General features: G+C 36.2%; 1 protein-coding gene across 2 annotated transcripts in view; it reads left to right on the forward strand.

Moving 5' to 3' along the window:
- The window catches only part of PRKDC (protein kinase, DNA-activated, catalytic subunit), an 82,746-nt gene that overhangs the window by 26,687 nt on the left and 34,932 nt on the right, over nucleotides 1–21,127 (forward strand). For both annotated transcript variants that reach the window (XM_027713843.2, XM_039379760.1), the window contains exons 31-55: nucleotides 215–469; nucleotides 1,485–1,711; nucleotides 2,340–2,548; nucleotides 2,689–2,821; nucleotides 3,889–4,047; nucleotides 4,357–4,560; nucleotides 6,393–6,578; nucleotides 7,803–7,907; nucleotides 8,893–9,060; nucleotides 9,347–9,474; nucleotides 10,472–10,679; nucleotides 11,703–11,881; nucleotides 12,916–13,084; nucleotides 13,616–13,681; nucleotides 14,104–14,176; nucleotides 14,401–14,549; nucleotides 15,701–15,838; nucleotides 16,039–16,158; nucleotides 17,040–17,183; nucleotides 17,404–17,555; nucleotides 18,141–18,272; nucleotides 18,691–18,802; nucleotides 20,156–20,280; nucleotides 20,374–20,523; nucleotides 20,948–21,121. In XM_027713843.2, coding sequence (XP_027569644.2) covers nucleotides 215–469; nucleotides 1,485–1,711; nucleotides 2,340–2,548; nucleotides 2,689–2,821; nucleotides 3,889–4,047; nucleotides 4,357–4,560; nucleotides 6,393–6,578; nucleotides 7,803–7,907; nucleotides 8,893–9,060; nucleotides 9,347–9,474; nucleotides 10,472–10,679; nucleotides 11,703–11,881; nucleotides 12,916–13,084; nucleotides 13,616–13,681; nucleotides 14,104–14,176; nucleotides 14,401–14,549; nucleotides 15,701–15,838; nucleotides 16,039–16,158; nucleotides 17,040–17,183; nucleotides 17,404–17,555; nucleotides 18,141–18,272; nucleotides 18,691–18,802; nucleotides 20,156–20,280; nucleotides 20,374–20,523; nucleotides 20,948–21,121 — 3,865 coding nt within the window. The remainder of the gene's footprint in view (nucleotides 1–214; nucleotides 470–1,484; nucleotides 1,712–2,339; nucleotides 2,549–2,688; nucleotides 2,822–3,888; nucleotides 4,048–4,356; nucleotides 4,561–6,392; nucleotides 6,579–7,802; nucleotides 7,908–8,892; nucleotides 9,061–9,346; nucleotides 9,475–10,471; nucleotides 10,680–11,702; nucleotides 11,882–12,915; nucleotides 13,085–13,615; nucleotides 13,682–14,103; nucleotides 14,177–14,400; nucleotides 14,550–15,700; nucleotides 15,839–16,038; nucleotides 16,159–17,039; nucleotides 17,184–17,403; nucleotides 17,556–18,140; nucleotides 18,273–18,690; nucleotides 18,803–20,155; nucleotides 20,281–20,373; nucleotides 20,524–20,947; nucleotides 21,122–21,127) is intronic.

Genomic DNA, 21,127 nt, shown 5'->3' on the forward strand with positions numbered 1-21,127 from the left:
CTGATGGGGGACCAGTGGAAACGTCTTACAAATTGGCCTCTTCCTTATGGGTAATTTTAACAATATGACCAAGGCTAAAGCAGAACTAATACCTTTTCTGCTAGAAGACCCACTTTAAAACACAAAGTTTGTGTGTGTTAGTCCGTTTGCCTCTAATTCCTTGCTGGTTTGAAATGCATTTTTCCTAGAGAATTTATATTTCTGTTTCTATCAGGAAACAAGTCTCCGTCTTCTTGGCTGGCTGATATTCTAAAAGCCAGAGATGTTTCTTTCCTCATTAATAAATTTGAAGGAGGTGGCACTAATGCCAGAAATCCATCTGGGATCCTTTCTCAGCCAACTCTCCATGGTATGCAGCAACCCTTCAGTTTACAGGCTGTCATGCAGTGGATGGATATGTTCTTAGCAGCACTGGATTGCTACAATACATTCTTTGACCTGCGAATGATCAAACCTTGTGAAATACTGGGTGAGTGATTATCTATTGCATGAGGTTCATTCGTGTGTGTTACACAGAGTCCATCCAAGATGAGTACTTAACTTGGACTTGAAGTTTTTTTTGTAAATGTGGGAAGTTTTCAATGACAGTTGTAGTGGGAAGTTTTTTTATGTACTTTGTATCTTAAAAATGTTTCTTTTTAGTCCTAGAAATATGTCTTTGCGTTTCTGTCTCTGAGACATCTACTTACCAGCAACTTCTTTTACTCTATCCCATCTTTGAAAATTATTTTCTGGAGCTAATTTCCCACTGCTGGGAAGAGCAATAGATCTTTTTTTCTTTTTTTAAATTCTTCCGAAGCTTTTTACCTGCTCCTTAATAATGTCTGGAGACAGCTATCAGAAAACAATGAAAGAAGTCACCTTTTCACTTCAAGCCCTGTGCATGTTACTTTTCTTCAGTTCCTGATGCATCAACAGCATCAGGTCCAAAAGCCTTGTATTTGAATTTTGATCAGGTACCTAATAATACCTTGTGTAGCCATTGAGTCTCCCAAAAGGTTTTTCTTTTAATTATTCTTGCAGGTCAGTCTAAACAAAATAGTTTTGATCACTGATAGTACAGTTGCATAGCTACTTTATATGTGAAGTCTTGTACAAGTTTCAGGTGGTCTGTTAGCGTCATCTCTGTCTTGGTTTAAAACAGTACTGTAAGATCATTGTTGGATGCAGTTAGCATAGGGCTAAGTCATTCAAAACGAGGGATTTAAAATTTTTACCCATTTTTTTACATTTGCCTAAGTCATCATCTTTAATAAGTGCTTGTAATGATCAGTGCTTGTAATGATCATTAAATAGAACACTGCCCTTTATTGCCCACAATATTAATATTTAGAACCGATATAGGACTTTCAGAAAACACTGGTGTGAGATGCAATGCCTTTCTGTTTGTTACCTCAGTCTGACTGTTTTCTTCCAAGCGCAAAACAATATATTTAGAAGTTCAGAGCGGCTGTATCATTTCAACTTAGTGTGATTCTTCTTAGGTGTAAATGAAACTTCCTCATTCTTGCAAGCTGTGCGGTTCTTCCTTGAAACTATTGCTTTGCACGATATCCACGCAGCAGAGCAGTGCTTTGATTGCAGTTCGAAAGGCAGCATGTTCAGTCCCCAGGAGAGAGACGTGTACAATTACAGCAAGTGTACCATTATAGTCCGAATCATGGAGTTTGTCACCACGATCCTGGAACTGTGCCAGCAGGATTTCTGGAAGGTAGGCACTGAAATCTGTAGTGAATGCAAGATACAAATTTTACATGTAGCTAAATATGTGTGTTCTATAGATGGAGTACTTGCAATGGATATTTCCTGTGTGATTCCTGATGGCATTAAATGTGTGGAGGTGGTAGCTGCTTGAAAGGCAGATTGGCCAAGTTTTCCTTTAATTGCTTAGCTTTGATGCAGTATAAACCATATTTAACTATATAAAATATAGCAATTATGATTCTCTTAGGAAATTTACACTGCAAAGTTTAGTTCTGAGACTGTGATTGTTTCTTGTTTGCAGTAAATCTCTAAGAGTGTGCACAGAGGTGTACATCAGGATTTACAGGTGTATATTCAAGACAGAAACAGGCCTATGTTGACTTAAAAGATCTTACATGCAGTTTGATGAGATAGAATATATCCTATGTCTATTTTTATAGATACCGAATTTCTGTGCATTCCCGTAATTGATTGAAAGTCAGACATTTCAAAAGAGAAAGTCAGTGAGAATAGTTACTGTTTCATGTTTGGTTTCATTTTAGATAGATGGATTAATGATAAGTTATGAAGAATAAAACAGGGAAATCAATGAATTTTTAAAGGTTTATTTAACGTTGGGGTTTTTTTCCTTTTAGCTACTTGAGAAGGAACTGCTTAATGCAACCTTCACAGAGCTAGTGGTGATGACTGTGTGTGATCCATCACACATAGGCTTTAACACAGCTGATGTGCAAGTCATGAAAAATCTCCCAGATGTCTCAGTAAGACTCTTGAAAGCTTTGATGAAAACTCCCTATGAGGAATCTTTGAAACTGTGCATAAAAAAAAGAATCACACCTCAGAGGTAAGTAGGTACTTTCTGGTAGGCATGAATCCAAAAAAAATGCCGCTGGCCGTGAAAAATGGGGAAGTAAACATTGTTGTCTACGGATGCACATGGATCTCCCAACCAATGTAGTGTTACTGCTTCTCTTTTCTCTTTAGCCTTGAGGACCTTTGTTCTGTTGATCTGTTTAATTCAGATGCACGTTTTGATGAAGTTAGGTTTAGTGCTGTCCTTTCTGCCTGCAAGCAACTCCAGAAATCTGGCCTGCTTCATTCTGTTCTTCATAGTCAGGTAATTATTTATCCAGAAAATAATGTTGAATATTTGTATACAGGGAAGAGCTTTTCCTGTGTAAAAGGCCAGGATGAAAACAGAGAACAGATCAGATGAAGTTGTTTAAAATGAGATTAACAGTGAAGAGCTGGTATTGAATGGGATCAGAAATAAATGTGTTATGGTTATTCCACAAATCTGAGTAGCAGAATACTAAGGTTTGAACAATCTTCATAACAGTTGTTGTTTTTCTGGTTGGCTCCAGACCCTGGAAATCAGAATGTAGATTCTAAAACTTACTTTTAGTGAGTTTCACAGGACTGAAAACTCAAAAACTCAGGATTAACTATCCTACAAAGGAGGCATTTTTTCAACAACTTTTAAACAGAGACAATTCAAAATTACAAGGGAAATTAGAAAAGGAGTATTTTCTGACAGTAATAAAGAAGCAGTGTAGTGGGTCTCAATTACAGGAAAACAGGACAGAGAGCAGCTGAGGGGTGGAGCTGTAGGCTATATTATTCAAATTCCTTCTGCTAAGTTTCTCATTGTAGTAAATCTCTATTTTACTTTGAGTTGAAGGGAATCAGGTTATGCAACAGCCACAAAGGCTGAGAATTTGTGAGCAAGGCTGTATTTAACAATTATTTAATTTCTGTCAGGTGTTGCCATCCATCTTCTATGTCTTAGCAGAACCTAGACTTGTGATTGTAATATAGTGATAATCAAGGAGCTGCATGGTTTACCATTTGTGTACCACCCATTTTGACTAAGCTGTTCATTTTACTTCTGTAATCTAGTAAACCTGAAAAAGTGGAGGAGGATCAAAATATTTTGAAGATTTCCAAATTACTGTTAGTTTGTTCTAACTGAACTTTGTATACAATAGGTTTGTCTCATTTCAAATCTTGGTTCTCATTTAGAAAGGTGTCTTGTCATGGTATATTTGCATTGCCTTATAAGAAAATTATCTGGAGTTTGTGTGTTTTCATCAGCTATACAGATGGATTGGAAGGCCTTATGGTATTTTTTTCAGTTTATATTAATTGTCGTTTGTTTGTTTGTTTGTTTGTTTGTTTCCATAGGATGAAAGGCCTCATTTCTCCGTTGGCTCCAAGCTTCTTTCAGTTGTTTATAAAGGCATTGCACGTGGGGGTGAAAGGATATCTCTTCCATCATTAGACATTAACAGTAAGCGATTAGCTGATAAACTCCTGCAGCTGGCCTTTGCTGCTGATGACCAGGTAAGATATGGTTCTCCAGTTTTAATACTCAACATAATTTAATACTCATCGATAGTCTTCTCTCCATATTTTTAGCAGGTGTTTTATTCATACTCCTACAGAGGAGCTGTAACAATTCACCGGCTTAATTGAGGGACAGTTGTGGATAACAAGCATTTCAGCATTCTGTTAGTGCTTTATGTTGTGCTTTCTAATAAAATAAAGAAGTTTGGAATGGAAGCTTAAAAAAACCCATGCTTTTCTAGGAAGTTTCCAAATGAAATGTAATTTCCTTGAGATAACTCTGTCTCTGTGCCTTGATTTTCACAGTGTGAGGAGCTAGTAAGTCTGCTGTTGAACACAGTAGTGTTATCTGTGCCACTATCAGGAGCATCCCAGAACCACCTGATCAATTTCTCTCATGGGCAGTATTTCTACAGCCTCTTCTCAGAAACCATCAATCAACAACTGCTGAAAAACCTGGATGTGATCATAATCCAGCTTATGGAGTCATGTGTTAGCAATCCCCAAATGGTATTGGACTTCTTTAAAAGGACAAAATCAAAAGGGAATGTTAGAAGTAACGCTTTTAATATTGTTGTTGTTAGAAGTGGATGTAACTGAGTGTGTAGTGGGGGAAGAAGTGCCTTGGGTTGAATTTCAGGCAGCAAATGGATTGATAGGTTTTATTTGGGGTTGGGTTTCTTTGGTTGGTTGCGGGGGTTGGGGGATTGGGTGTTTGTTTGTTGTTTTTTTTGTTTGTTTTGTCTTGTCTTACTGGTGCTATCTTCATGATCTCTGGTAACCTGACATTATTTAGGCACTCTGTCATCTCAAATCAAACTGAGTGGAAAGCGCTTACCTTTCCTGAATCGATGAATCAGGATGTCTTTGCATAGTACTTCAAATCATGAATGTCCTTTCAAAGCAAGGACCCATTTACTGTGCTTAGATTTTCATTGCAGAGTGGTCCCAGAGCATGTGGGCTGGATTTGTTCTGGATAAAACTAAACTGGAAAACGAACTCCAACCACTAGTGGGCATTTAGTCCACAGGACAGGAGTAGAGATAGATGAGAGTATTAAAAAGAGAGAGAGAGACACACACACAACCCTCCTGACCTGAAACAAATATGGGGTAGTTGTCATGTACTCAGTGTCAGCACCACTTGTTTTGCTGAACAGATTTTCTCCTGTTGGTTGGCAGTACTTACTGATGTAGAGCTCACTTTCAGGTCCGGGAAGGAAACATGTTATAGTTGAGAAGCTCTTCCTTCAGTGCTTCTGATAAAGTGTCAAAAAGACCAAAAGTCCGCTTTCCTTTTTGCTTAAAAAGATTCTCAGGAAAGTAGAATAGGAAAGTAGAATCACCTTTTTAAAAATAATGGGATCTTTTTTAATCCGAAGTATTATGCTTAAAGGTTTTACTTGAAAGTAACAGTTTAAAACACTTGGAGCATAATTTTTGATGCTACCAAAAATTGTTTAATTAGATTGTAGAGAGATGCGTATGTTTTAAAAGGCTGTTTCTTATGATGACTTTGTAGTGTTTCCTGTACAGAGCATGCCATTAACTTTTTTAAGTGTCTCTGATAAATGATACGCTACTAATTTCCACTGGCTACATGTGGCAATAGTGTGAAAAGTCCCTGTTAGCTTAATTGAGGTAAATAGCCAATTTGGGTCAAACATTTTATTGTCGTCTGCTGGTTTTGACTTACTTTTTTAAAAAAAATGTATTATTGATTACATTTGATATCTCTTCTTTAGTTTTATGCATTTGTGACATAAGGAAGAAGAAAATAATTTGTTTTACTCTGCCATCCACATCTGGTGAAATTACAAGGTTGATAACATTAATCCAGTTTATAAGTGGTTGCCAGCTATTCAAGAGGAGAGAGAATGCAGCATTCAGATTTGGAAGTCACTAACCATTATTTTGGAAGAAAAGAGATTTCAAACATATTTAGTTCATATTTGCTATGCCAGGGTTTATTTTTTTTTTCCAAAATGAATGCAAATAAGTTAGCACATGTGCTGTTTCTCAGTTTCATACTAAAATTTTCAAATACTGATCTTTAGAGGTACTCTGGATTATCATTTGTTCCTCCATATTCTCACAAAAGGTATGGGAAGGAGTTGCTGCATTGTACTCTGATTGAAACAGGAGTAAATTAGACAGAAATCTCTTTTTTTAAGAAGAATATTCTTTTAATTTATTGCAGAGAGCCTTCTCCTGTATCCTTTTGAGATTTAAATCTAGCATTGCTTTTGATGGTTTTTTTAATGATTGCCCATACTAATGAAGTGATCTTATCATCTTTTAATTTGGGATGCAAGAATGTACCTGTTGTTTTTTCCTTCCAGGTTGGTAGCATTTTGAATGGCATGTTAGATCAGAGTTTTAGGGAGCGTGCTGTACGCAAGCAGCAAGGAGCAAAACTGGTGACAGCTGTACTAAGAAACTGGGAGAAACTGGACAGCTGGTGGGCTAAAGGTTCAGCTCCTGAGAGCAAAATGGCAGTCTTGACCCTGCTGGCAAAAGTTCTGCAGGTATGCATTGCTTTATAAAATCCAGGTAACCTTTCTAATTCTGTAGGAATTGTATCTTTCTTTCAAGAAATGCTGTTTCATTCTAATGCTTTGTGTTTGGGGAAAAAAAAAAGTAGTTGGAGAATATCAGAATCTGGTTTTTTTTATCAACGTAGTACAAAATATATTTGGACAGGCAGAAATTACTAGATTTTGCTCTTCTCCCTCTCTTTTTTGTTTTTTAAAATGTTCTCATGTTTTAGCTGCCTCTTTTGGAGAATTGGTGCGAGTGCAGAGAGTGAACTTTGAAACTGAGCAGCCTCTGATAACATTCTTTGTCATGTTGGTATTCAGGAGTACTACCCATATCAACAGAATGCAGAAAGATCTTTATTTTAAAAATCCTTGATTTCCCATTACATTGGGATTTTGGTCTCAGTTTTTTTCTTTCTCTATTCTGAAAACATAATTATCTGCATATCCTATTGGGGTTTTTCAGGAACTTGTAAAAGTAGCTGTACACAAATATATGAGAATTATTTTTCTTTTTGATAATTAGTTATTTTAAACTTGAATTGGCTTAAAGGTATATGTTAGGATACAGAATGCGAACTGTAATAATGGCCAGTCTTCGCGAGCGAAGATTTGGGAAAGGTCATTAACCCTTCCAGCCTGCGCAGTGGATTTTTAGGTGAGACACAGCGTGCGCTGAACTGAGCCCACCCATTAGTCCTGAGGTTCATCTGCCGGGGCCGAGCAAAGCTTGGACAGTGGCAGTGAGGTCCCCAGGATGTAGGTTTGTTTAGAGTGACCTTCTCTTAGGTGAATTGCCTTCCACGGCTGACGAGCTCCACCTGCCCAGGGGGCCGGGAATCGAACCCGGGTCGCAGCGGTGAGAGTCAGACACTCTAACCACTAGACCACCAGAGGCATGCGAACTGTATTGCTGTGTTATCTGGCAGTGAAGTGACTAGTAAGAAATTTGGCTTTGAGAGGGAGCTTAATGGTTTTTTAACTGAAAAATATCCAACATTATGATTTTATTTGTACTGTGTAGGAGTTTTCAGAATTCTTATTGAGTGTCCTTTTAAAACCAAAATCAGTATGTACTTTCTGCTAATTCAGTATATTTTTGGAAATAAACAATTCTATAGCTCATGGACTTTTTATTGTTCATTAATACAAATCTCTTTGATTAGTTAAAAAAAACCCCCACAAATATTTTTATTTCTTCTGTCTTTCCAGATAGACTCTTCGGTTTCTTTCAATACCAATCATGAAGCATTTACAGCTGTTTTTAATACCTATACCAGTCTACTCACTGATCAGAGTTTAGGCTTAAATCTTAAGGTAAATTGCTCACTTCAATGGCTTCCCTACCCTCCCCAGATTAGAATGATAGTTGTTCATGTAATTCCCTGTTCTTCGGCTTAAATTACAGCACAGACACCACTTCTATTTTTTATTCTTCTGTTCAACATACTAAAACTTGTACATCATCCTTTTTGTCCTTCAGACAGTATTACAGTAGGACAGTATCTCAGATATCATGTTTTGGTTTAAAGTGGGCTTTTTTTTTGCCTTGCTCAGATGAAAGGCCTGTAATTTTTAGGAAAAAAATTACTGTCAGCGAATTGTTTAGAACTCCGAAGTGTTCATTTGAGAAATGATGGTTAATCAGACTTTTAGTAAGGAGTGGCATTTCCTACAGGTCAAATTATGATCATCTGTCATTACTTAATGTTCATGTCTGCAAGTATGAGACCAGTACTAATGGATTAGCCGCTATATGTGGCTTGGTCGGGAGAGGGAGATAAAGTACTGCATACTGAAAGCGGAAGTTATAAAAGATGCTGGAACATAAGGGTTGGAGTAGAATATTAAAAAATTTTGTACTTAATGAAGCAGCTTTGCATAGTTGCTTCTCAGCCGGCCTACCTTTAATTAGACAGAGTTTTGTACTTTCCCATGCATTTGAAATCAATAAAGTTTGGGATCTTGCTTCGGCTGTGAGGTTGCCCATTAAATCGGCAACTTGTGTGAGAATGAGTGCTTGCTTAAAAGAACAATGGGATATTATTCCTAGCCATTTCAACTGTGAGATATTAGTTAGCTTTTAACTCCCACTCAACAGTGACCAAAGCTGTTTTCTGTACAGCTGGAAAGATGAGCAGCTACATAACATATTTTTATCAGTACACCAAGCCATTGAATTAGTAAACACAGCCACTGGTGCTGTTTTGCGGTCCTATTCAGCTGGCTTCATAGTTACGGATTAACTTTTTTTTTAAGTGTGAAACAGTTGTTTGATTTTGGTTTGTTTTTTCCCCTTCAGGGCCAAGCCGTGATAATTCTCCCGTTCTTCACTAATTTGACAGGAGAAAAACTTAATGACCTTAAGAATGCTCTTGATCAACTTGTAGCTTTCAATTTTCCCATGAGGTCTGATGAATTTCCCAAAGGAACTTTGAAGCACAATAACTACGTAGACTGCATTAAGAAGGTCAGTATTTTTAACGAATACATAATAAGAAGCCAAAGTGAACTACATCTAGAAACAGCGTTTCACAGGATCTGGAATTAAAGAGAGAGATTCTCAGTTCATATAAGGAAATCAACTTTTTGATTTCTGAGTTATGTCCTTATCCAGAAGATTAATCTACAGGTGTACATTAAATAAACACTTCTGTGCATCTGCTTCTGGTCAGTATTAAAAAATAATTACTTCATTAGACTGATTGGATTTTATCCAGTGTGGCTCTCTAAGTTATACATTATTTCTTTTTCAGTTGTTAGATGCATTAGAATTGTCTCAGAGTCCAATGTTGTTGCAACTGATGACAGAAATCCTCTGTAGGGATCACAGACATTTCATGGAGGACTTATTTCAAGCCAGCTTCAAAAAAATTTCGAGAAGGTGAGTTTAGTCTATTGGATTTTGCTCTTGTTCTCATTGAATTTTTGCTGAAGCAAATGTGCTTCCTGCATTTTATTGTCCTTGTAATAGTGATGATTTACACTATTATTTCCATAATAGTTTTAATTCAGACTTTGATTTTGTCTTCACATTTTTGAAGTATTTCTGAAGTATGAAAAAGTGACACCAATTCCCAGATTACACTTCCAGTGCCTGTGCAAATTTGAAAAGCCTTCTGTAAATTAGGTGGTTCACAATTCAACTGACTGTAGTAATTGTGTGTTACATATTTACTATCCCTGTATAACCATATGGTCACTTAAGTTGATAGCACTTAATGATGGCAGTGAATTACTTTGTTCAGCCTCTTTGGAAATACAACAGCATATGTAATTGAATGTTTCCAGGCTGCCAAATCATAGACACAAACATGCTCTGTCTGCAGAAGAGCTCTTCAATCTGTTCTAAACCAAACATTTCTGTTCCTGATTGGCTGTTAAGTAACGACTGTATATTTTCCTGGACCTTATGCCCAAATCCAATTTTTCAAATTTTAGCCCTAGTAAAATTTTTCAGAACAACAGTTCATCTAGTAGTGGAACACTCGAATAGGCCACTGGACAACCTTATAACAGCGAAGTCTCCTCCTTTTTTCCTTCTTGTTTGCCTACATTCGTCACATATACCAGATAAATTATTTGTTTACGTTGTTCGGTAAAAAGGAGCTGAGAAAGCTGATATTTGCTTTGGGATTAAATTATTATAGATGCACAAAGTTTAATATCTGTTGCAGACTAAGAAGCTGAGGGTTGTGGCTTTTTTGGTTTTTTTGAGATCTGCACAGTAAGTGGTGATTCAGCCTGATCTTGCATGTCTTGTAAGATAATCCAAGAGGGGTATGAATGCAGATAGTAAAAAATTTAAATGTTGCAAGGATTTGAGACATAAATGAAGTCTGGTGAAAGAGTTTTCATTTTGAGATTTCCATCTTGTTTAGGAGCACCACTGCCCAACAAGTGATACTGTTGGCCACTGTTCACAAAATGTTCCAAAGTGAAGACCTTCTTTCAAATACTACTCGTCAAGCATTTATGGATCGCTCCCTCCTGACTCTCTTGTGGCACTGCAGCTTGGATGCACTGAGAGAATTCTTTGGCAAAATTATAGTACAGGCTATGGATACACTTAATTCCAGGTTTACAAAGGTATGAATTAGGTTTTTTTTTTAGGATTAGGGAAGATCTAATAAAATGCAGGTGTTGATACATATGTTTTACTTTTGAATGAAACACTAATGGAAACCACTTGCTTTCCAGTTTTCTGTATCTTGAAATGGAAGTTTGTGCCAGTTACATAGTTTGATTGTTATTGAAAAACTTTTCCTTATTCCCCAACACACTGTTCCATTGAAGTTAGTGCGGGTTTGCATATCTACTGTGTATAAAAACTGAGGTTAGAATGTTATCTGTATATATCTAAAGGGATCTGAAATTCTGTCAAAAGCAAAAACACATTCTAACTTTGAAATATAAAAACTGTATAAAATTGTAGCCTGTTATTACATTGTAGGATAGAGATATTCAAGCTCCGTAATGAAAACTCTGAAATTAGGTACATTACTTCTAGAGAAATAAATACATCTCTAGTCATTGCAAAGATTCTTCAGCAAGGATCACATATCTTCCTGTCTCTATTTACAGCCTGTCTTCCAATTTAACAGTACATGCAAAGATTTTGTTGCCAGTGAAGGTTTCTACTCTTGCTTTAGTTCTTCCCTCTCATGGTTTTGCTGGTACACCTGTTTAAAGGCAGCAGGACAAACAAGATGCTGAAATGATCCAAGTTGAGTAACAGTTAAAGCCAAGATGTCTGTAAAGTCATCTCCACCATGTTTCCATGGCTGTAAATGCTGGCACCAGTGAGGTGCATAAAGAAACTCATGAATAGTACCCAGTATAGTGCTTATTTTCCTCCACTATCCTTATAATTAGGCCAATTGTAGGTAAGACAGCTCACCTGATAAACACAGGTCAACACAGTTTTAATAACTGTACTACACAGAAGCTCAGAATTTGTCAGTCTTTTACTATCATCAGTTCTTTTCTCTGTTTCGGAAGGTAGAAGTAAGCTAAAGGCTGTCTAATAGAAACCTGAAGTAACTGTGGAGCTACTTAAAAAGGACAGGATCCAGGAAATCTCTTTCTGAGGTTTTACTTGTTTGTTTCTAGTCCAATGAATATAATTTTGATACACAAGTCACCAAGAAAATGGGCTATTACAAGCTGCTAGAAGTGATGTATGTGCGTCTTTCAAAAGAAGATGTTTACTCCAAGGATTCTAAAATTAACCAAGCTTACCGTGGCTCCATGAGTGTAGAAGGAAATGAACTTACCAAGACACTTATAAAGTAAGACTACTATTTATTTTATTTACTTGTAACTTTCTAATTAGGTTTTGGCCAGACACACTTTTTTAAGTAGACCATGTGAAACAAAAGATGGATTTGTTCAAGGGAAAATGTAATCTGTGATGTAGCTCTTGATTTTAAATGAAATACACAATATTGAATTTGCATTGATAGAATGATCTCTAGCATATGTCAGGATAACTTTTGCCTCCTGTTTTTGTCCTTTTTTTTTCCTATTTGTTAATCTTGTGCATTTATTTTACCTTTTCAGTACGATTCTTGGCCTTTAATTTGTGTTTTCATAATTTTAGTTTCGGTATACTTACAATTCTATGTAGAGTATGGTTCTGTGTTGTAAAATTGGTATTTATATGATTGATGAGAAGATGGATTGTCCATTACATTTCATAATGCAGCAGCACACTCAGTAGGTGTAATTTGACTTAATCACCACTGCAGAGGGGGACAAAAGAGAAATACTGAATATGTATGCTAATTAGTATTATTTAATTGGTTTACTATTCAGAGAAATATAGAAGATATCTGAATTGCTTTTTGCTTTGCTTTGATTTTATTTTACAACACTATGAGGACTTCAAATAATTTCTTGGCTATGATTTGCAGAGCTATAAATGGCTTTGGGCCAAAGACCTATAAAAATCACATCTAAACTAGTTTTTATCCTGCTGATGTGTAGCATAGTTTAACATGCACATCCATTCACAGTTTTGTGGCAAGGGACCATAAGAGAAATTTATGTAGGCATCAAAACATATCTCCATCTTATCTGAACATTATCTGTCATCACATTCCTGATGACAGTTGTGTAAATACTTGGGGAAAGGTGTCTTTGTCATTGATGAATGGTTCCATTTTAGGGCAGTATACTTGTGGAGAATTTGAACAAGTCTGAGGTGGCTTAATCTGATACTGCTGTCTTGAAACTCTGTTGATTCACTGGTCTCTGGTTGGGACCCTTCCCATGTTTCTTAAAAGACTTCTGATGGTGTTTTCTTGCCTGTTTGTGTTTTAAGGTCATGCTATGATGCATTTACAGAAAACATGGCAGGAGAGAGTCAGCTGTTGGAGAAGAGGAGACAGTATCACTGTGCAGCATATAATTGTGCTATTGCTGTCATCAGTTGTGTCTTCACTGAAAGTAAATTTTATCAAGGCTTTCTTTTTACAGAAAAATCAGAAAAGGTAAGGAGCAGTCATTACTGTTAGAAGGCTTCCAGAGCATGAAACACAAAGTGATGTTGCCTGATAGCAATAAATCAAAGAATGAAACCTGAATGACGTGAAATTATACTAACAAACTACCCAGTGAGGCAATAGGAGTGCTAGCTGACTGTCTTGCATCCTTGCTGCAGTTTCAGTTGCTGATGAAAGTATTACCATCCGTTTGCATGGGTGAAGTAGTGATATTTGCCCTGTTTTCCTTCTACTCTCAATCAATTGTTTTAAAAAAGGTTAAAAACCCTGTTGTCCAAGTTTTCCAGTGCTTGGAATATACTTGAATAAGAGACACTCTTTTTACAGAGCACATTCTGTGCTGTGAATTCTTGAGGAGTTGAATAGCAAAATTTTCTTTGAAGTATTGATCTAGAGGAGAAAACATGCCGTATTTTCTACATTGTACATTTTTTAAGAAGAAATAAAATCCATTCAAAGCAATTGTTATTGTGTGCAGCATTATAATTTTGCTATTTCCTTACATGCTTTGGTTTGCAGAACTTGTTGATTTTTGAAAACTTGATAGACTTGAAGCGTCAGTATACATTTCCTGTAGAAATTGAGGTGAGTGAAATTTCTGGCCTTTAGTGGTCCTAATTAAAAAAGGGTTATGACTTTAACAGTGAAGACCAGGTCAATTCTCACATATGGAGAAAAAGGATAAAAGAATGGACTATTCCTCTAATGTTTTAAAATACGCTTTTGTGAGAGAAAGCCATACTTGAAATTTAGAACATAGCCACCATACACGTAACTTTAACATACTTTTTAGCATACTTACTCTGGTAATGAACAGCTGAAGGAATAAGTAATTTAGCTGTTGTTCTGCAGCATTAATTATGATAATTTACAACATGGGATTTTTTTCATGTTAAATGGTTTTGATAATGTTTTGGCAGTTCTATAAATAAATAATCTGTAACTTTTTAAAAAAATTAATTTAAAGAATTAATTAAGTAATTTCAGCTTTATTTCTTGCTGTTTAGGTGCCTCTGGAAAGGAAGAAGCGGTACATTGCTATAAGAAAGGAGGCCAGGGATGCAGGGAATAGCAGTCAGGGTATGAGAGTCATTTATGACTATGGAAAAAAATGCTTTCTTAGCTTTCATACAGTGTTTGTTGTTGTGTTGCTAATTGGCTTCTACACTAGCAGAAACAGATAAAAGCAATCAATGTATTTCATCTAACGATCAATTCACAGCCACCCTCAAGTTTTAGTGGCCAAAAAAGACTTGTTTCATGTAATTATGTTGATTAATGGTCTACTGTTTTTTCCTATCTAGATGAACCCAAGTATTTAGCTTCTTCGTCATACATGATGGACAGCAGTTTGAGTGAGGAAATGAGTCAATTTGATTTTTCAACTGGAGTCCAAGGTTTTTCTTATAGCTCCCAAGATGCTACAGCTAGCAGCACTCATTTCAGGAGAAAGGTAATTTAGTGACTTATATGCTGTGAGGAAGAAAAGTTTCATGCTTTCTTGTAATTGCCTGTACTTACTGGTGTTGAGAAAGAGAAGTCTCTAGTCTCCTGTATTTGTTCTATCTGACTGAAAACGGGTTCCTTCAGAAGATGAGGGAGGGGACTTGCACTATTTTCTGTCAGTCGCTTTTCTTTTTGCCTCTCTCCAGTGTCTACAGCTGGAAAAAAACAGTGCCTTACCTTGAGTTTCTAAAGCTGAGTAGTGTGAGTGAAGTCCAGCCTGAGTTGTAAAAAGGTGTCTCGTGACTGCTCTCAGGCATAGCTGCTGATGGTTGCATGCATTTGATGATAATAATAATAATAATAATAATAATAATCAAACGCTTCATTATTTTTGTTGTGGCACCTTGTATTTAACTATTGATCTTGGGAGATATTAAATGCTGTTCCTCCCAGACTTGAAGTTGTGTTTCTTCTGCAATCAAAACATGTGTCATCAACAGTAATACTGATAGGATAGATGTTTGATATGAAACATAAAGCTTGTAAAAGTATCATAGACACTGAAGATTTAATCTGTCAAAATAACTGTTAACATTGGTAAATATAAACTCTTCCCGTGTTTTGGAACGAGGAGGTGTTTTAGCTGCAGAAAAGTTAAGCAGATAGAAAGTACGCTTCTGTTTTGTGTAGTAGTGTTGTAATTTCTAACTGAACAATTTTCTTTTGTGATTTACTCTGTGTGGCAAAAGAAGGCTGCTGTGGATGCTAGTCAGTGTGAAAAAAAAACATCCATAAGAATAAGGCTTTTCCCTCTTTGGAATGTATTCTTTGAGCTATGAAATGAAATAATTTCTGTGAAGTTCAGCTTAACTCTTCCTCCTTTCATCATTTGCCACACCTATTCTGGCAGGTAGTAAAGTCGGAGTAACATAAAGTTAACATCTGTTGGCACAAAAAGTCAAAGATGTGCAGATCCGGTACGAATATCTGGGAGGTGTCCGTTTGAGCAACCCATTTGATGTATTATTCCCTGTTGCGCACACTGAGAGTATAGTCAAATCAGTAAACACAGATAAGATCAGAATGACTTATGGCAGGATTATCATTTAAAAGGAAATACCGTGTTGTTATTATTCATGGTAACATTTTTTTTTTCAGGAGCCCACAGAATACATGGTTTTAAATGATGAGATGGAATTGGAAATGGACGAATTCAACCAGCATGAATGTATGGCTTCTATGACCACTCTGATTAAACATATGCAGAGGAACCAGATCACACCCAAAGTGGAAGAGGCCAGTATTAACCAAAAAGCTGGCATTTTTCCACTAATGATACCAGGAAAAGGGAGTCATGATTGAATCTCCTAATTTATTAATTTTCTTGGCTGTATTATAGTGCAATCTGTGTGGTTTGAGCTGGGGGCTTTTTGGCTTGATATACCTGTTTGGTGCAAAAAGTTATTTGATTTTTGCTCATCTCTCTTAAATATCAGGGGACAGTTCCAGTAGATCTTCCTCTTTGGATGAAATTTCTGCATGGCAAATTAGGAAACCCATCAGTACCATTAAATATTCGCCTCTTCATAGCAAAACTTATTGTTAATACTGAGGATGTGAGTAATCTTTTGGTAATTTTTTTTCTGTTAACGTAAGAGGTTGTATTATAATATCAACTGTGTAACTCTTGCAGAGTAAAATACTTCATCAGCTGAGACCTTTAGGGCATTCAAATTAAGCAGTTTGTCCTGATAAAAGGGAGCACATTTATAGGCCAAAATTCAAGATAGTGCCAGTATTTTGAATGTAATATTAATACTTCTTCTCCCAAACTCTACTGCTATAAGTAGAGGGTGTCCACAATGCATGTCTTCTGTAAACTACAAGTAATTTATTCATTGATACAGGCAAGAAGTATTGGCTGATTGTACTTGCCATCTTTGCAGGAGCAAATATAATGTTTTATTAATGGTCACAGATGAGTCTTATGGAAACACTTTGAGCTAAGTGATGTTCTTGTTGCAGAAAGATAATAGGATAGCATAATATGTTTTCTAACTCTCATTCTTGGGTAAAACATTCTCAATCTATTTCATACAGTGATAACCTCTTTCATACAGTGATTTTAAAGTATAATATTTCTGTCTGAAATATTCCAAACCCAAAAATGCTGAATTTCAGAATTAATTCAAGAAACTTTATACCTATTTAATGCTAGTTTCTTAGTAAGCTGTCTGAAATGTCATTCTCTCTCAAGTCCTTTAGAGACAGAGTTTTTGGTGTGCGAACCATATTGTCTGGGCCCTAGTGAAATAATTAACTTTCTGTGAAAAATTGGTTAAAGGTTTCTAAGCAAAAGTGAGAAATGTAGTTATGGATATTTTTTATTTAAAAGTTTTTGTGGTTGTTGCATTGTAGGTTAAGCAAAGTGCTAAGAGGTTGGTTTAGCAGTCTTACCTGTAGTGTTTACTGAATAACAGATTACTGTTTTCCATAGGTATTCCGGCCTTACGCGAAGCAGTGGCTTGGTCCATTGCTGCAGCTTGTTGTTTCTGGAAATAATGGAGGTGAAGGCATTCATTACATGGTAGTGGAAATAGTGGTTACAATTCTTTCTTGGACAAGTGTTGCCACCCCCAAAGTAAGGAAATGTGAAATTCATTTTTATTATTATTGTGACCATTTGGTAATGAAAGAGTGAGTTTGTTACTATGCGCTTACAATCATTTTATACATCAGTCCACTGTTTCTTTTACATATTAACTTCAAACATAACTTGTTTACTTTCTTTTGCTTTCACAAAACAATATATGTCTTTGTGTTGGAGTCCCTATGTTTATTTTTGGTGCTGTTCTTTGTAGGGGAATATTAAGGATGAGATTTTAGCTAACAGGTTGCTTGAATTCTTGATGAAGAATGTCTTTCACCAGAAAAGAGCTGTGTTCAGACACAATCTGGAAATCATAAAGACAGTTATAGAGTGTTGGAAGAACTGTCTCTCCATACCCTACAGGTAAGCGTTTGGACAATTGCTTTCTTTTGTCAATATTTAAAAAATAAAAATGAATATTATCAGAGGAGATGAAAATGTAAATTCAGCTGCAATAGTTAACTTTTTATCCCTAGAGTTGACATTAGAACTTCAGAACCAAACTTTCCAAAGATTGTAAATTAATTTGAAAAACAACAAGGAGACAGTGAAAACATACAAAGGATGACAAAAGCAGCAACAAAAGCAGGAATAATCTCTACAAAGATGTTTTATTTGACATTTTGGGTATTATCGCTGAATATTGGTGCACTCTTAGTAAGATTTTTGCTGTCTACCGTGCTCCTGAACTTGTTGAGCATTTGTGTGGGCTTACAATCTCTTTTTGGTTGTTGTGGGATGGGGTTTGAGGATTTTTTTTTTTTTTAGAGGGGCTGGGTTTTATTTGCAAAGACTTCTTCATTGGAGCTACGTATTTACTACTTTCTACCGGTTTTGTTAGGTTGTATATGTGTACATGTCCACATATACACAGACAATGAGTGATTTATGGTGTGTATATTTTGGTGTTTTTGTCTATATAATTGCTTTTACGTTTTTATCGAACAGTTTATTATTTGAGAAGTTTTCTAGTGGAGACCCTGATACCAAGGACAATTCAGTGGGAATTCAGCTGCTGGGAATTGTTCTTGCTAACAATTTGCCACCCTTTGACCCAAAGTGTGAAATAGATCGTGTCAGGTGAGAAATGCAAGTTTTTTTGAATGATTTTGAAAAAAACTTAAGCCAAAGGAAGCAAGTCTAATTTGTCAGCATGAAGTGTGGGAGCTGGATTGCTTATCATCCCTTTGCTGTTGTCTATCAGAGGTAATGCTTTTCTAGCTGCAAATTGCAGACTACATTTATTTTGGAAAATATCTAGAAGTATGTAAAGTGTTTTTATAGTGGGCCCCAGGATTGCAATTTCATGGGAATTAACAAAGTCAGGAATTGCCAAAGCAGGGATTTGAGACACTGCAAGTGGAAAATCCATCTTGTGCTGTATTCACCTCTTCTAAAAGCAATCACTATTCCCCTAGGCAGCTCAGGTGAGTTTTTTGTTTCAGTTTAAATTTGCAGTAGTAGTAATGGCTTACAGCAGGTCTGCCTTTTGTGTTAGGTATTTTCAAGCCTTGACCAGCAACATGGGCTTACTAAAGTATAAAGAAGTTTATGCAGCTGCAGCAGAAGTGTTGGGACTTGCTCTTCAATACATTGCTGAGAGAGAAAATGTAAGTGAACTGTGCTGTGTGTTTGACCATTCCTATCTTAATTTTATGTTCATCTTTTATATGACTACTCATTTCAGCTCTAAAAATGAATGCATTTAAAACTCAACAGTCTTTGTCCAACAGATTGAGCTAAAGGTTTAAACGGCTAACTGAAGAGTAAAAGAATATGAGAGTGGACTAAGTGCGAAGTTTTTGACTTACTCTTTTGTAACTGACAGTGATTGATCTCTTTTTGAGACTTTTGCCAACCAGAAGCACTAACATGGTTCGTTTTAAAGTTGGGGTTTCTTTAAGAGAAAAAAAAAAGGCAAGTTTGAAGTTTGGAATTACGTTTTGAGTATCTGTGTCTGGGGATGTTTAATAACTTGCAAGTTTTGATATAAAATTTAAAGGTTAAACTGTATTTAATTTTTAATCCAGTTATTTTATAGGTAGTGGATAAGGTGAATGCAAAACTGTTACTCATCAAATCCTACAGTACTAGAATTTGTGGATAGTTCTTGATGATCACAAAAATCAGTTTGAGACATATGCTAGAAATATTTCTTCACACAACAGTTCATGAACTTCTGGAATTTGTTACCAGAAGAGGTTCTAGGGGTAAGTAGCATCAGCAGGTTCAAAGAGAAATTAGGCAAACTGATGCACAAAAAGTGTCATGAACAGGTTGTAAAAGCAACAGACAGTAATGTAAGCTCCAAGATCCCTAATCTAAGGACAAATGCATGTTGGGTTGTATGAGTGAAAAGGAGGACAAAATGCAGCCAGGATCATCACTTCTCTCCCCACTATTCTTATTTCTTTCCCTACCTAATTCCATTCTGTTCTTTCACAGTTCGTAGAGCATATTTCATTAATATTCGTAAGTCTTCTCTTTCATGGTCTTCCAAGTTCTCTTATAAGCAGTATTTCGAATAAATGAGCAAAGATGGTGCAAATTTTATCCTTATCCACGGCTTATTTCTTTGACATTGATTAAAGGTTGTTGGTTACTTTTCACCTTTTCACTAAAAGTCTATTTTTTGTGTTCATTAATTGGACATCTTCTATACCGAATGAGAAGCTACTTAATATTTATATAGGCACATTAAGCAACTTGTATTTCAAAATTAAGGCATGGGTTCCAAACCAGTTGAAGGAAACTTACAAACTATTATTTAAGCAGCAGTCGTGTGTTTCAGTCAGGCAGAGCTGTACAGGAACCACTAAGCACCATAAATGTTATGATGAGTCAGATGGATCTTGCCTAGCAAAATGCAGTAGAATCAAACAGTACAGCAGAGGAATTGTGTGTCACTAAGGTGGTTATGAGTTTCATGGGTATCCTTGATTTACTGCCTTTCTCATTTTCAGGTACTTGAAGATCCAGTTTATGATTGTGTCATAAGACAATTAAAACAACATCAGAACACCCAACATGATAAGTTTATTCAATGCTTGAATAAAGTTGTTAAGAATTTTCCACCTCTTGCCGACAGGTATGTCATGATTTACGTGGTATGTTGATTATAGATCTAGAGGAATAATAGAAAATTACTTGCTCTTCTTTGTGGGCTTCTGTTTTTGTTAAGGTTTATGAATGCAGTATTCTTTTTGATACCCAAACTTCATGGTGTGATGAAAACCTATTGTCTTGAAGTAATAATGTGCCGGGCTGAAGAAGTTCCTGATCTCCACTTGCAGTTAAAGAGTAAAGACTTTATCCAGATCATGAATCATAGGTAAGTGGTCATGTGATTACAATGCATGGTCCAAATTTCTTGATAATATTTTCTGTGCTGACCACAACATTTTTACATTCAGAAGCATTTATAATTCACATTCACTTTTGTGAATTAGCTCTAATCATCTCTCTAATTTGAGCTAATGTATTCTGGGAGTTAAGTATTAAGATGGTTAGCTCACTGTGAAAAACCAACAAAAGCTCCTAAATAGCTTTGTGGTGAAACACCACTGGGATGTAAATTTCTGTAGTATGTATTTGTTTAGTTCTATTCTTACTCTCAGGTTGAACTCATAAGAATTTACCTAAAACCCTTTATGCAAAACCAAATATCACTGCTAAATGTAAGCTGATCTTCTGGTTCTGTGCGTGGCATTGAAGAGAAAAGCAATGTACCTATTCTTTTTTCCCTCTCCTTTTAGGGATGATGAAAGACAAAGGGTTTGTTTGGATATAGTGTACAAGATGCTGGCTAAACTAAAACCACTAGAACTTAAAGAACTTCTCCCTGGAGTAACAGGATTCATTTCTCACCCTTCTGTAATATGTCGCCAGCGCATGTACGATATTCTGATGTGGATTTATGATAATTATAGGTGTGT

The sequence above is a fragment of the Pipra filicauda genome, unplaced genomic scaffold (genome assembly GCF_003945595.2).
Source record: "Pipra filicauda isolate LSUMZ 115617 unplaced genomic scaffold, ASM394559v2 scaffold175_size1500280_pilon, whole genome shotgun sequence".
In the NCBI taxonomy this organism is placed as follows: Eukaryota; Metazoa; Chordata; class Aves; order Passeriformes; family Pipridae; genus Pipra; species Pipra filicauda.